The following is a 14,879-nucleotide window of genomic DNA, read 5'->3' as shown; positions in this document are numbered from 1 at the left end:
TCTCTCTCCCTCTCTCCCTCTCTCCCTCCCCCTCTCCCCCCTCCCCCTCTCCCCCACTCATGCAGCCCCTCTCTCTCTAAAATAATTTTTTTACAAAAGTAAATCTCCTTGTTTTTTTCTTTTTTTTTTTAATATTTTATTTTTAAGTAATCTCTGCACCCAACATAGAACTCAAACTCACAACCCTGAGATCAAGAGCCGCACACTCTGCTGACTGAGCCAGGCACCTTCCCTGTTTATTTCTTTTTAAAAATTTTTCTTAATGTTCATTATTTTTGAGAGAGAACCCATGAGAGGAGAAGGGGCAGAGAGGGAGGAGACACAGAATCTGAAGCAGCCTGAAGGAGGCTCCAGGCTCTGAGCTGTCAGCACAGAACCCGACATGGGGCTTGAACTCGTGAACCTCAAGATCATGACCTGAGCCGAAGTCAGAAGCTTAACCAACTGAGCTGCCCAGGCACCCCCTACTGACTCAGCCACCCAGGCGCCCCACCCTCCTTGTTTATTTCTAAACCTGAGATATGATCTTTGTATTTCTTCTGACAGTGTACTTGTTCATAGGAATGAGGTTCCAGAGACTTTAGGCAGGTACATTAGAAGAAAGCTACTTTTCTAGGAATTTTTTGTGGAATAAATTAGTAAACTAACCAGTGAAAGGATTAAGTCTAAGGAGTTCTTTCATTCTCCAGTTAGGAGCCCTTAGTGCCCCTAAGTAAGTGTCCCTAAATAAGGTGAGTGTAAAACAGGGAAGTCACACAACCTTTGAATCACCTGAGGGGCCTATGTTGTTCTACTTGAAGCTTGTAACAGTTCTAGGGTTCCTGTACCTATTGCAATCAGGCAGCAGAGAGAGTGAGGAGCACACATTCCTCCTCAGGTTTGTTCTGTGTTCAGTTCACATACTCACATGCCATTCTTGCTCTAACATGGCCTCCTTGGTTTGGGTTGTGGGCTCTGGAGCGAAGCACCAACTCGGACGAGAACTTTGGTTGTTTCTGGTTTTCCTGGGAATTTTTGGTGGGGAGGGTTTAGAGTATATAATTCGAAGGCAGTAATAAACCCTAGTGATTCAGAGGAAGCAGAGGCCTGGTGGGAAAGGGAGAGGGGTTCGCAGTGTAACCAACTGTCACCGCCTGTTGCAGGGATCCCCCTCCAGCAAGCGGAGAAGCCCTTTGCTGCAGCCAATTATTGAGGGCGAAACTGCTTCCTTCTTCAAGGAGATAAAGGTGAGGACCTCCCGCTGCTCACCTCGTGCTGAATCTGCATCGCTCTCCCGGCCTCCCTTCCTCTTGTGGACACAGTGAGGTCGTGCTTGGGCCCTCGGTGGTGGCTTCCTGTAGTGTGCCCTCAAAATCAGTAGTGCCCGGAACCGCCTGTGATCTCTTACTGATACTGTGGTCGAGCTGATTTCCTTTATTGCATCTCATTCCCCTGCTTGTTTTGGTGTCTTATTTGTTGTTTGTTTTGTTTTTATTTTGCTTTTCGGGGATTTGGGGGGGGGGTGGGGGTGGGTTCACAATATTTTTTAGTTTTGTTTTTCCTCTCTTTGGAATGGATTTTCTGTATTCCAGAATCCTTTTTAATTAACTCATTGGGTAACTTCCACAGAAATCTTATTTACTGAGTTACTAGAAAACCCAAAATCAACTGGGGCAATACATATAGCATGCAACAAAATCTATCGTTTTATAGACCGATATCTTCCTTGTCTTTGACAGCTTGCTGGCGCACTTTCACCCACTCTTCCTTCTTTTTTACTTTCCCCTAACACATTTAGTCCTCGGGGCTGATTGTATAATCTGCTCTTGATCTGGGAATATAGTACGATTGCCAGCAGTCACTGGAGTATATGCTCTGTTTTCTGCCCCCATAGTAATTATGGAGTTTATGCAGGTAATCCTTGTCTTCAGCGGCCGCTTTTGCTGGAGAGGGAGTACACTCTGTGCTCGCGGGTCTGTACATCTCTGTAGGGACCCAACTGGCCTGGACCAGGATCAGCCTCTTTCCTGGTTTTGTTTCCAGACAACTGGAACGAACTGAACTCCTTCTACAGGGCTCTAGAGATGAAAAGTCAGATTCAGTTTTGTTTTTGTTTTTGTTTTTGTTTTTTTAAATCAGCAATTGTATTTTAGCAATTGTTTAAGTTGGAAAGGAATGTCAAACCCAAAGCAGAAGTGAGTTTCAGGAGTTTCACTTGTCATATTTCTGTGAAAGTTTCAGGCCTGAGGTGGTCATTTATTTACTGTAGTCAGGAAAGGTTATTACAGAATATAAGGGCCTTGTTCCCATGAGGGACACCAGTTGAGAACTGCTCCATTGTCTTACCTGGTCCTCATCATTATGACGGAAGGAAGGTACCAGAAGTTACACTATCTTCTCTCTTATTTATTCTATTCCTTTTCTTACTTCTTGGGGGTCTTAATTAAATACTTCATGGACCTAATTTGAAGGTATTAGGCAATGATTGTGCTCACTATTCATATTATTTTAAATAGACCTTGTTTTATGAAAATGCTCTAAACATAAAATTTAGGCAAATATGCTATATTATATTTTAAAAATTGGAGCTATTTTCTTACAATAAGATTTGATGTTGATGAAAGAAGACAAATTTTGTCTGGTAATTTCACACAAGAATGAAATCACCATCACTGAAGAAATTTGGGCAGTTGTGTGTATGAAAATTAGAAATTCTCTTAGAAGCACACCACAGAACTGTTACTAGATAAAAATGTGTTCTTTAATACATCCAAAATATGACAGTTAATAATTGCCTCACTAAACGAATGGAAGATATATCAATGATGACGTTCTCCCAAATCTTCTTGTTTGGCTTAGTTTATCTTTTTCACAACTATAATTCGGCCATGGCTCTTCTCCTGGCCCATGTGGTGGTCAGAATTTCAGATAATTTTGCAATGCTTACATTGCTTTTGTAAATAGTGTTGTCTTTCAGTTCATTTTGTTCCAACTGGCCCAAATTATTAGCATGTGTTTGGATTGTACTAATTCTTGACAATTCTGATATAATTTAGAATTTGATATGGATGCAGATCAGAAGATTGTATCGACATGGTTCCCTTAAAAACCATCCCTGGTTTTAAATGGTAGGAAACCAGCTGTGTATGACAAAGAGCCAGCTCAAGTTCTGGAGCCCAACATCTTCTAGCCCAAAAATCCTAGAGATAGTCTAGTCAGTTCTCCTTCCCAATATAAGAATTTAATTTAAAATTTATCTGACAGAATAGAGACACTATCTCTAAGAAGTGATTCCATCCTGACCCTTGAAAAGTTTACAACAATGGAGAAGTAAGGTCACTCATTCCATGGGCTAAGCGCCAATATTAGCTAAAAAGTGATTTTATAGTGTTAGTTTTATAATTATCATTATTGAAATACTAAAAAATAATAATTATATAATGTGCAATTTCAGAATATAATAACTTTGATAACTATAAAAATGACTTAAAATTATAATATTCTTAGTTATTATTAATGTATGACTTTCTACTTAATAGGCTTAGTGTTGCCTTCTGGAACAATATGGAATGAGCATAACTGCTTCTTCCTTGAGAGCCCTTCATGTCTTTACTGTCACCTCCCCTGTCTGCTCTCACCCACAGCCTGTGGAAGTTTTTTCTCCAAGTTCTTCTTCCTGTTCCTCATGTGATACAGGTCACCTCCCAGCCACCCACCGGTTCTGCTGTATACACACATACCAGTTTACCTAGAGCCCTCGGACTCACTGATACCCAGAACTGAACATTGTTTTAGATATGATTTAGCCAGCAAGACAGTGGAGCAAGGACTGATCCTGATCTTTATCTGGATATCCAGGGCCGTTCGTCCTACAACTCTATGCCTACATGACTGTCAATGTATTGTGAATTCGCTGTACTCTTTCTGGGGCACGTGCATTCAGCTTCCACACTGCAGACTTTTGGGGCCAGATAACTTGTTGTCGTTGGGGGCTGGCCTCCATCCACCAGATGCCAGTCGTGCACTACTTCCACCCCCTTCCCAAAATGTCTCCAGACCTTGCCAAAGGTCCACTAGGGTCAAAGTGACCCCCAGTTGAGAACCACTGCCCACGGCCCTATCTCACTGCTGATTTATGCAGTCCCCAGCTTGCTTTTCCTTGGATTGCTTGTCATTTATATGTCCATCTTTTATTTTCTAACCTAAATTGTACCACCTTGAATTTTTTCAATTAGTTACTTATCACACTTCTATATACCAGCCTGGTGAAACTGATTAAATCTAGACATTTTATTCCAACATATCAGATATCCCTCCCTACTTTGTATTCTCTGTGCATTCTGTGAATATGCCTTTTGCGTCTTTATCCAAGTGATTGATAAATACTGAGTAAGGCTGGGTCCGGCAAAGGACCTGTTACAGACTTCCCTCCAGATTCATGCCACCCTGCATCATCACCCTGCATCAATTTTCACGATCAGCTCTCCTTTCGTAGATCAGCTCACCTCATTAATTATTGAAATCCAAATATTATGCCAATCCTGTCAATAAAGGAAAAATGGTTTTCCTAAAGGGGTCACTGTTGATCATGGATTCTTTTTCAGTCGTTCAGATGTTATCTAGTATTGATAACTTCTAGAATCTACCCAATGTGCACAAGGACCCTATGGTCTTATAATTTGAAGATCTAGGTTTATCATTTCTTTTTTTCTTTTTCCCCTATGATTTTCACAGCTTTACTGAGAATAGATCTATTCAGCTTCCTCTTTAAATGCTTTGAGTTCCCACTGTGTGCAAGACACGTTCTCATCTTTTTAAGTTCTCTTAGGGCCTTGGGATGTAATTGATTAGTCCAAAACACCTGACTTTTATTTCTTACCTTCCTTGGGCTACAAGGCTATACTCTCCTCCAGTAATTTGTATTTTTCTTTTAAAACTGAATTACTAGACTGTTTGACAGACATTAATTAGCACCTATGATATGCAGGCATTGGCTAGGCTCTAGGAACAGCAGTGAACAGACAGGCCCAAATCCTCGCCTCAGTGGAGTTTTCTGTCCAGTAGTTCCACCTGGTCCTTCCTCATCCAGGAGAGCAGGGGATGGGGGCAGGAGGTTGATCTGCACTGCCTCTGTGCCCCATGTAGCTTGCGAGGTCTATACGTTATCTCCATTAATTCTAAAAACTACATAGGTGGGAATTGTTAACTTCCTTTCACAAAAAAAGAGAAACTTTAAAATTATTAGTTTTAAAGTCACTTTGACACTATAAATTTAAAATCTTCTTTAATAATTTCAATTTTTAAAAATTAATAATGAGGCATTTACTTCTAAGCAAAGAGATTGAAGATTTGACGTCACAGCAGAAGGGAATCTGAGAGAGCTACCTAGTTTTGACCAGTTTTATCTTCGTGCCTTCAGAGCAGTACTTTCATCATAGTTGTGCAATAGTCCTTTTTTTGTTTTTGTGTTTCCTGTTTATTTGTTTATTCACATTATTTCTCCTCAGAGGCAGTATTAGAAACATACCAAACTTTATGGTAAGGAAATCCACCCCTGGCACTTTGCATACTTTGACCACCAATGGTAACTACTCCCACCTCCTGCGATTAATTTGCTGGATTGCACTGAAGTCACCTGGTTCAACTCGAACCGCCGATGTTGTGCTTGCTGTTGTTCGCATATCTGTGCTCTTAACCACTTTTTAAATTTTTCAGATCTTGGGATATCCTCTTCTGGTCTGACTGTACATTTTGGCAGTAAATTACTTCTTTTAAAATCTTTCACTTAGACTGATATCATTTCATCCTTAGATTTACATAGCTTTAAATTGGCACTAAGAAGCTGTGATTTGACTTCATTGTTTTTCTAATTGCATTGCCAAGACAGACAGAGAATATCATGCTTTTCTGAGAGTCTTGGATGCTAAAAAATACAGCCGCGTCCCTTGGAAGCTCCTTGAAAAAAATACTTGAGTTTTATGACCCCAATGATGAGAACATAAATGGTTTGATCTTTTCAAAACTTTCTTAAAATTGTATGCATCAAGCAACCACAAAATATGTTTTAATCTCAACTCTTAAACAGAAAGGCTGTATTGTTTAATTTCTCAAGATGTTCATAGCTTAATAAAAAACACATTTTCTGAGGTCCACAACTAAAGGAATCCTTAATGCACTGACTGCTGGTGGTGGATTTTGTTATGTGTTATCACAGAGCTGGGGATTTTTAGATTCTTTTAACTGCAGTTGATTTACGGTATAAATTACAATGGTGGTTCCTTCATATCCTCAGTCTTGACAAATGTTAGTTGTGCTGTACACTAGTTTTTATAGTTTTATAGTTTTTCCCCCTACTGAGTGGCTGTGTTTAGTGTTTGTGTTATTTATTGTGTTCATATAGATGCTCAGTTATATATTGATAATGTGCATATGTGTTGCTAAATGTAGATACAGAAGAAACTATATGCTGTCTGGATAATTAAATGGTCGTTACATGATATTTACAATGAAAGAGTGCCAGGAAAAGTAACCAGATTTTTATTGGGGTTGTTTTACATCTCCAGGAAGAAGATGAGGGCTCAGAAGATGACAGCAACACAAAGCCGGACTTCACAGTCACTCTGAAAACCGATTTCAGTGCACGTTGCTTCCTGGACCAATTTGAAGATGATGCTGATGGGTTTATTTCCCCAATGGATGATAAAATACCATCAAAATGCAGCCAAGACACCGGGCTTTCAAACCTCCATGCTGCTTCAATGTATGTATGTCATTTTGATGGTGGTGTTGAAATGTGTTGATGAAAATACCATTTTTAAATATTTTAGCCTTTGTATTTAAATAAGTTGTCCTGGGGTACATCTGTGTAAATAGAATGGTGAATTTTTTTCTTTTACTTCCAGCTCAGCATTTTTATATTCTCCATTGCATGTTATTTGAGGCAGCACGCAAGATCTTGCTTCAACAGTCAGGGCTCTAGAATGGCACTCTGTGGTTCTGTTTTTCAACTCATCATTTAACATGTACCAAGCACAGATCTTTCTTTCAAAACAAAATGTGATAAAGTGCCATGGGCACTAAGACTTCATAAGTAGCAGGAGCTTTGCGGGAGTCCGGGGAGCTCTATCTGGTTCAGGGGATGGGAAACCGCCATTTCTGCTGACCCTCAGCTCCCTTAACAGCTTTTGCATTTCCATGCTTCCCCCCACTTCTCCACAACCCCTGTCAAATTGCACATTCATTATATCTATAACAATTCCAATTTAACCCAATTTTCTTGAAATTTTTCTGTCTCTCTCAGACCGGAACTCTTGGAACATCTTCAGGAAATGAGAGAACAAAAGAAAAGGATTCGAAAGAAACTTCGTGATTTTGAAGACAATTTTTTCAGACAAAATGGAAGGTAGTGCATGCTTCCTTTCCCCTCACTTCTCCCCCTCCACACACACACACCCCTCTTTTGCTCCTGTCAGATTTATGCAGTGCTCCAAAGGTGGGAAGCCCTCTGCCTCCTCTCTGTAACGTAGTCCCTTGGCTCGCGCCCAGGGCCCCTGGCAGTTTACGGTGAGATGGTGAGGTTTGTATGATCCTTCAGCAAGAAATCCTCCTTGAATAGTATCCAAGACTGATGTAAATTCACCTAACATCTATAAAACCTGTCACATCAAATTCTAATCTAAAAAGAGCAGCTTGAAGCTAAGTTTCCAGTTGACGGCACTGGTTTTTGGTTTGGGTTTGGTTTTGTCTTCGTAAACTAGAAGGAGAAATAAGGAAAGGGCAATTCTAAACCTTGGTATTTTTAGGCTTATTTTAAAAGCAAAGGTGATTGTTGTCAGGTTTGAATGAAAATAGACAAGAAGCTGTAAGTCCATGAGACTGACAGTATGCCTTTCTCTGGTGAGTTTCAAGACATGGTATAATCAACCTTGTAGAGCATTATGCTAAGGAATAGCATCCCCTGTTTGCTAGTGACCACAGACAGCTCTTACTCAGGTCACAGCCTGAGACCGGGAAGGACAGGGAATGGATTTATTTGCCTCTCTTACATGGAAGTTCAGTTTTAACATTTTAAAATGATTTTATTTTAATCCAAATTATTTAAGCAATATAAATATAGTTTCCCTTTAAAAGGTCCCCTTTCATCCTTCTCAAAAGTGTTTGGAAATAAAAGCACTGTAAACATCAATTTTGGTATTTAAAATGTATTCCAGGTCATTTCAGTTTATCATATAAATTTTGTATTTTTAGCGTCCCTGATTTGGATCTGTGAGTTTTTATACATAAATACTTGTTTTTCTTTCTCCATGCATTGTATGATATTTAGAAAACATAGACAAGCAGACAAAAGAAATAATATGCAAAATAATAACTGATGATAAACCAGAATTAATGTTTCTTCCATTCTTCTTTCTGAACATATTTTTGGTTTGTCTGTTTATCTTTTTTTCCATGTAATTATAGTCACTTTATGCAGATATCCTGTTGAGGAACTGTATAAAATTATGTAAACTTCACAGGTTTTAAGCAAGTATAGTTAATGGGAATTTATAATAATCATACAAGTTTTTATTTATGTATGTATGTATGTAATTTCTACACCCAGTGTTGGGCTCAAACTCATGACCCTGAGACTGAGACCCCCATGCTCTTCCAACTGAGCCAGCCAGGTGCATTATCATACACGTTTAAAACTCTGACTTCAGATATCATTAAATCTGGTCCCATTATTTCATATCTGAGGACAGTGAAGCCCCTCAAAGAGCAGGGCGAAGTCAACTCTCAGATGGCTATTCCTTTCATTGCCTTCTGCTGAGAAGCCATCTAGAGCCCTTTTCTTGAACAAGGCAGGGCATGAATCAATGAACTTTCAGTTCATTGAGCAAAATTATATAAGCCCCATGCTATCTACTTTCTTATATTTTTCTCTTTTTTTAATTTTTTTTTTGAGACAGTGCAAGAGGGGGGCAGTGAGCAGAGAGAGAGGGAAAAAGAGAATCCTAAGCAGGCTCCACACAGAGCCCTATGTGGTGCTCAAACTCACAAACCTTGAGATCATGACCTGAGCCAAAACCAAGAATCAGTCACTCAGCCGACTGAGCCACCCAGGGGTCCCTGTTTTTCTCTTTAAGAAGAAAAGGAAGCCTGGTATTTGAATGTTTGACATGTGCATTTCAAAGTGAAATTAGAAGCAGCTGGGCTGTATTGCTCCATGGTTGAGAATGTAGACGGCAGCACTATTTCATCAAGCTCTGGTGAGGGTTATATTAGATCATGGACACAGGGTACTTAGCACAGTTCCTGGCCTACAATAAGCTCTCAGTTAGTACTTGCACATATAAAAGGTATGCATATAAGATTCCTAGTAAACTGTAAAGCTTTATTAGTATTATGTGATCCAATTGCTGAATTCCAAGAGTAATTTTATAACCAGGGTATTAACTCTGTGTTTTTAAACCTATAAATTATGGGTATCCCAGTTGGTAATTAGAAACTTAATAGTTCATTAGATGAAATCTATAAAAGTGAAAAGACATTTAAGTATAAATAAAGGATTTCAGTCTACAGAGACTCTTAATGCAAATTCATACACCAACATCAGAGAGAAAACATTTCTCGGTTTTTAGTCCTTCATATCATTCTGCAAGATGCCAGATTAACTACAAAAACTCAGTTGCACTGTGCCTTCTGGGGGAAGCTGTCTTTCGCTGATTGTCTAAGCCCACCATCAGTCTTGATACCAAGTGACACTTGGGAACACCGATTCTACAGGTTGATAACTGCAGAGTTTCTACATGATGATAATTCACCTGATAAGCAATATCATCTAAACGATCCTCAGCCCCCTTTCCTTTTGTTTCCGTTAGAAGTGTCCAGAAGGAAGACCGCACTCCTATGGCTGAAGAATACAATGAATATAAGCACATAAAGGCAAAATTAAGGCTCTTGGAGGTGCTCATCAGCAAGAGAGACACTGATTCCAAGTCCATGTAAGGGGCACAGCCCCAGCCGGCACTAAGGGGGCTGAAGGTGCAGGCTGGACTTGCTACCCGCCTCCCCTGGTAAATAGCAGCTCTGCGAAACCCGGAAGGCAGCGTGGGAGCTGGACCTCAGAGCACACAGCCCTACTGCCTCGGGCCTTTGGGATCAGCTCCAGCTTCCATCGCCTGCCTTAGAAGCTGTCTGCATGGGAGAGGGCAACTTGCTCCGACTTAAGACTGTTGCAAGGAACAGTCAAGATCCCACGGGTGCACGTGGATACTGCAGGGGAAGCTTTACTAACGTTGGCCGTGCTGAATCACTACGTTGAGACACGCTCATCTACAGAGAATATACACTATTCTTCCCTGGATAACTGAGAAACAGGAGACCATTCTCTGTCTAACTGTGATGAAAACAAGCTCAGGACTTCCCTCTAGAGAACGAACTCGCTGTGCAGGTCCGTGTTCTCTTTCCGAGGAAAGTGGGAACACGTGCTGGAGCCCTGTTTGCTGCCTGGGCCATTCTCATGACCTTTCCACAGAGCTGCGCCTTTCCCCACCCGTGTGGATCGTGTCCCCTTCAGTTCTCAGGAAGACGGAAGCCGTACCTGCCCAAAATGGCAGTGCAGTCATCTATTTGATGGTGTGTTTCTTCAAGACTCCCTCAGCTGGCGAAGCATTTTGTTTCCTGACTAGGACTGGATCATCTACAGAGGATGGAGGGAATGTGGCTATATTAATGTTGATTTTTAATTCAGGCAACAGGGTGAAGAGCCTGGAAAATTCTTTCCTGAACATGGATTGCACTTATCAGTCTCAGATTTTAACACCAAACACTGAGCAAGGCCAGCATGCTATGACATCCTGTTTGGGGCTTGGTTTCATTTGACTCTTACCAAACATAAAAGATCTTGCTTACTTCTTAGCTTAAGTGTTGAGGATCATGAGAGAGAGAAAGAGCGAGCCTGTGTTCTAAACCTTCTGAGTACTTATCAGAGTTTAATTTTTTTTTTTTTTTAAGTAAACCTGCACTAAAATCCCCTGAGGGGTAAATGTAGCCCTCAGAACTCAGCCCAAGGCAGAATCTAAATCACACTATTTTCAAGATCATGTACGTATAAAGAGGAAAATAAGGGTGTGTGGTCACTTATGATTATAATTTTTTTCAAAGACTGTGTCACAAAGCTGTCTATATTAGACATTTGGGGAAGACCAGGGAATTTAAAGCACCAAACCATTCATCTCTCGCTGTGCTGATGTCACCTTGTGATTTGTTGTTCCTTTTTAACCTTCTGCGTCTGCACTGAGGAAAATGAATTCTGTTTCTGCCTGTCCGTCCAAGGCCTACCTTTGTGCTTTGTGAGGTTGAGGTCAAGTGTCTGCACACCAGCCACTGGTTGCCAAGAGAAGGCACTTCAGCAGGCTCTGCCTTTTAAAGATCAAGTCGCAGGATGAACAGGAGAGCAAGGCTGCCCTCCTCTGTTTTGAGAGTTGCTTTCTTAAAGGGTACCATTTTGTTTTGTTTGATAATAAGAAGAAAATAAAAAGAACGCTAAACTCTATACAGACCGGTTGTCAGTTTCGAAATGGGCTCTTGAGAAACTGGTCAGATTGGATTTATAGCAGTGTTTTCCATTGCTGAGGTGAGGTAGAAGGTGTCAGTTGAAAATCGTTTTAAGTCAGGAGTGGGGAAAAAGAATACCTTTAAGTTTGCTCTTAACAATAATCATATAGAGAAGCATGAGCTGTGTTTGGAAGTGCCCTGTTTTAATCCACACATTTAAAAACGGTACATATTCCTACAAATTTAAATGTACATGAATATATAGTTTGGTATTCTTTGCTCTACTGTTTACATTACAGATCACTATAATTTCAAGGAGTTATATTATAAATAAAATTAAGCACTTTAGGATGTTTTCTATTTTTGAAATCTGAACATGAATCATTCACATGACCAAAAATCGTATTTTTTAAGGAAATACATGTCTAGTGTGTCCTTTTTAAGTAATTATTCTCTTAAATAAGCTATAATATAAATCAAATCATTACCAGTTAACCTTTAAAGCACATCTGTTGAAGAGTATTGTTTTGAAAATACTAATATGCTACACACAGAATTTTAAAAGAAAAATGCTATATAAATGAGAAGCTACTAAATGTTTGAAATCTGTTGTTTCTGCCAAAGGTAAATTAATTAAAAGACTTATCCAGGACTCCCCATTCAAATTTGTATGATGAATAAAAGAAAACACCAAGTTACAGTCAAATAAATTGTGCATGGTATGTTGTGTTTTCCTTTGTAATTTCTCATCTGTATACTTCCTAGAATGGCGCCCACATTAAAGGCGGAAAAGCCCTGTTTACACAAGACCCTATTTGAAGACCTGGCAGTGGGTTTTGGCTCTGCCAGAAAGGCTGAGGCAAATTTGTTTCCACAGCAACCATTTCTGCAGCCCAGGGTCTCATGGCCCTAGAGGCAGTGTCTTAATTGGCTTCACACAGAATACTCTGGACTGGGGTTTTTCCTGTGCTCTCTTGGGAATGTGTGTGTGTTTATTAGCACATGCCAACAAAACAAATGTCGAGGGTTATTTAATAGCAATGATAAGTAAAGGTAAAGCGTGAATAAACTTGATGGTATGATTGTAAGAATGAGAAATAGCAGAGGCTTGTAATTTTCACACACACATTTGCTTTTTATCGTGTTCAGTCTGGAGTAAACATTGAAATAGATGTTTATATTCAGTACGGTATCATGACTGCATTTCATCTCTGCATCATTTAGTTCAAATCTCACTTTGCAGACATGTTTGTGCAGGGTTTAGGATCAGGACCTGCTGAGTTTTTCAGACAGCATGTTTGTCTTAAACTGGTAGAAGAAAGCTCACACAATCTCAGTGATCTCCCAATTCAGGGGAAATTTCCATCGAAGACCAAACCAAATTTCAAGCTGGGGAACTAATTTTTTTGAATTGCTAGCTATAAGAACGCATTGAGAGCTAAAAATTAGATTTCTTCCCTTTCGTTGACAGTTTGAAATCTAAAGGTTATTATTTATTGCCTAGGCAGGGCTCAGCCACGTCTCTGTTTGTGACATTGGTGTCATTTTTGCGTTGTCTCATTCTGATGCAATTCTTGCGTGGTGGCTGAAGAGGCTCTTGCAGGGCGTGCCTGCTCCCAGGTGTAGCATTTCTGGACAAATGCCGCAGGGCTGTGCTTGAAGCATAAATGTTGCACTGAGATGTCCTGAGGCCAGCAGTCTTGGAGCCCCTGGGGGCTGAGCATTTGTTAATGTGGTTGAGCTTAGAATTCCTAATAAGCCGAATATTTAGGTTTATAAAAGGGGCAGTCGTGGTGCCAATTAGGTTGGTTCTTTCTGGAACTTCTTAGTTCCCAGCAGACAGAATTGGGCCCAGTATCCAGAAATGATCAGATTTACAAGGTAAATCAAATTTCAGTTGGTTGATGAACTTTTTAAGAGATTCTTAATCTGATAATGAAGATACCGCTTTTCTTAACAGTAAGACCTTACTACTTTTGATGGTATATTTGTATTTGAGTACCATAAACTATTAACTGCTTTATGAAAAGTTGGTTGTAGTCTAAATTCTGTTTTGATTTCAAGAAGAATCTTCCTGACACACTGCTTCCTGGATTTTTTTTTTCCCCACCCCTAGGTGGAGAGAGGTGGTTTCTGCCTCATGATCAACATCTCCTTGATGTTCTTTTCAGTATCCACTTGGTTACGTCAACAGGGGGAGACAAAACTGTACTCAAATGTGAAGCAGTGTTTCTTCTGAAGCACATTGTGTGTGGCAGAACTCAGTGTGCTTTGTTTTCTTTTATTCCCTTCTTTTATGTTTTCTCCACTTGACCCTCAAAATGTACTCGAGTACATTTTGATGTAAGACTAGCTAAACATATTTTCAAGTGTTCATTGAAATTGTGCACACTCACACCTTGCATGGTGGCCAACCTGGCACACTCCAAACAAGAATGATCTATATGTCAGGCACTGCACTGGGGCACTGGCCATTTTGCAGAATCCAGAGTGTGCCCCTGTGGGTGCCTGCATTCTTCTACCACGATCCTTCATACTAGATGTACATAGGCTGAGGTCAATTACCGATGTACACAAAAATGTTTGTAAAATGAAATCTGTACACCTACAAGTTCATGTGGCTGGGAAGCTGCAGTTATGTCTCTAGAGACTCTCATTTTGCCTGGAACCCAGCCTGTTGTGGTCATGCTCGCGTCTTGAGAAATGGGTTTGGCAGATCTCTTTCTCAGTCTGAAAGCACCTCTACATACGGTCATGCAAATCTCCAAGAGTAGATACAATTTTAGTTACTAATATGGGCCCAGAACAATGTTTACACGACATATAAGCAGAAAGTATTTGAAATTACAGTTGTCCTTTTTTAAAATGTAAACTGAATGAAAAACGTTATGTACATTTTTGTACATGACTGTATTTTGTGTAAACTTAAATAAAATATTTTTAACTGTGAATGTTCTGAGATTTTTGACAAAATCAGGAGTGTATGACAGCTGCCTATGTGGTCTGACCTTAAGTTAAGGAATCACTGCTGTTCCCTGAACTCCCCAGAAGCTTCATGAGGATTAAGCTTTTGTTATTCTGTTTCCAGGGAGGTCACTGGAAGGTGAAGCAAACTCATTACAAATTAGGCATTCCCATGGTTCTAGGTAAAAAAATGGGCTTTTGCTCTGTGCTCTATTCATGGAAGGGCCTGAAGGGGCAGAAGTGAAGGCATTAAGCTAAAAAAACGTGTTTAATTAAGTATCTTTGCAAAGTCAATGAGGCCATTATAGTAAATTCGTTAGCTACTTATTATTCTGACGCTAATAAGGCCAGCAGAATACTGTGACTCGGAGGAAAAGGTGCATTTCAGTTTGAAG

At 40.0% G+C, this 14,879-nt stretch overlaps 1 protein-coding gene across 7 annotated transcripts in view; it reads left to right on the top strand.

Moving 5' to 3' along the window:
- The window catches only part of FAM13A (family with sequence similarity 13 member A), a 368,680-nt gene that overhangs the window by 341,748 nt on the left and 12,053 nt on the right, over window positions 1–14,879 (top strand). For 5 of the 7 annotated variants that reach the window (XM_078445914.2, XM_078445911.2, XM_078445910.2 and 2 more), the window contains 4 exons: window positions 1,143–1,226; window positions 6,543–6,739; window positions 7,280–7,381; window positions 9,843–14,471. In XM_078445914.2, coding sequence (XP_078302040.2) covers window positions 1,143–1,226; window positions 6,543–6,739; window positions 7,280–7,381; window positions 9,843–9,969 — 510 coding nt within the window. In that variant the 3' untranslated portion in view covers window positions 9,970–14,471. Of the gene's footprint in view, window positions 1–1,142; window positions 1,227–6,542; window positions 6,740–7,279; window positions 7,382–9,842; window positions 14,472–14,879 lie in introns of those variants that run through there. The other 2 variants (XM_078445912.2, XM_078445913.2) reach the window with 2 other exon arrangements.

This window comes from Panthera onca, chromosome B1 (assembly GCF_046562875.1).
Source record: "Panthera onca isolate mPanOnc1 chromosome B1, mPanOnc1 haplotype 2, whole genome shotgun sequence".
Classification (NCBI taxonomy): domain Eukaryota; kingdom Metazoa; phylum Chordata; class Mammalia; order Carnivora; family Felidae; genus Panthera; species Panthera onca.
The sequence above is the reverse complement of the archived record's forward strand: the minus strand, read 5'-3'. Positions and strand labels throughout refer to the sequence as shown.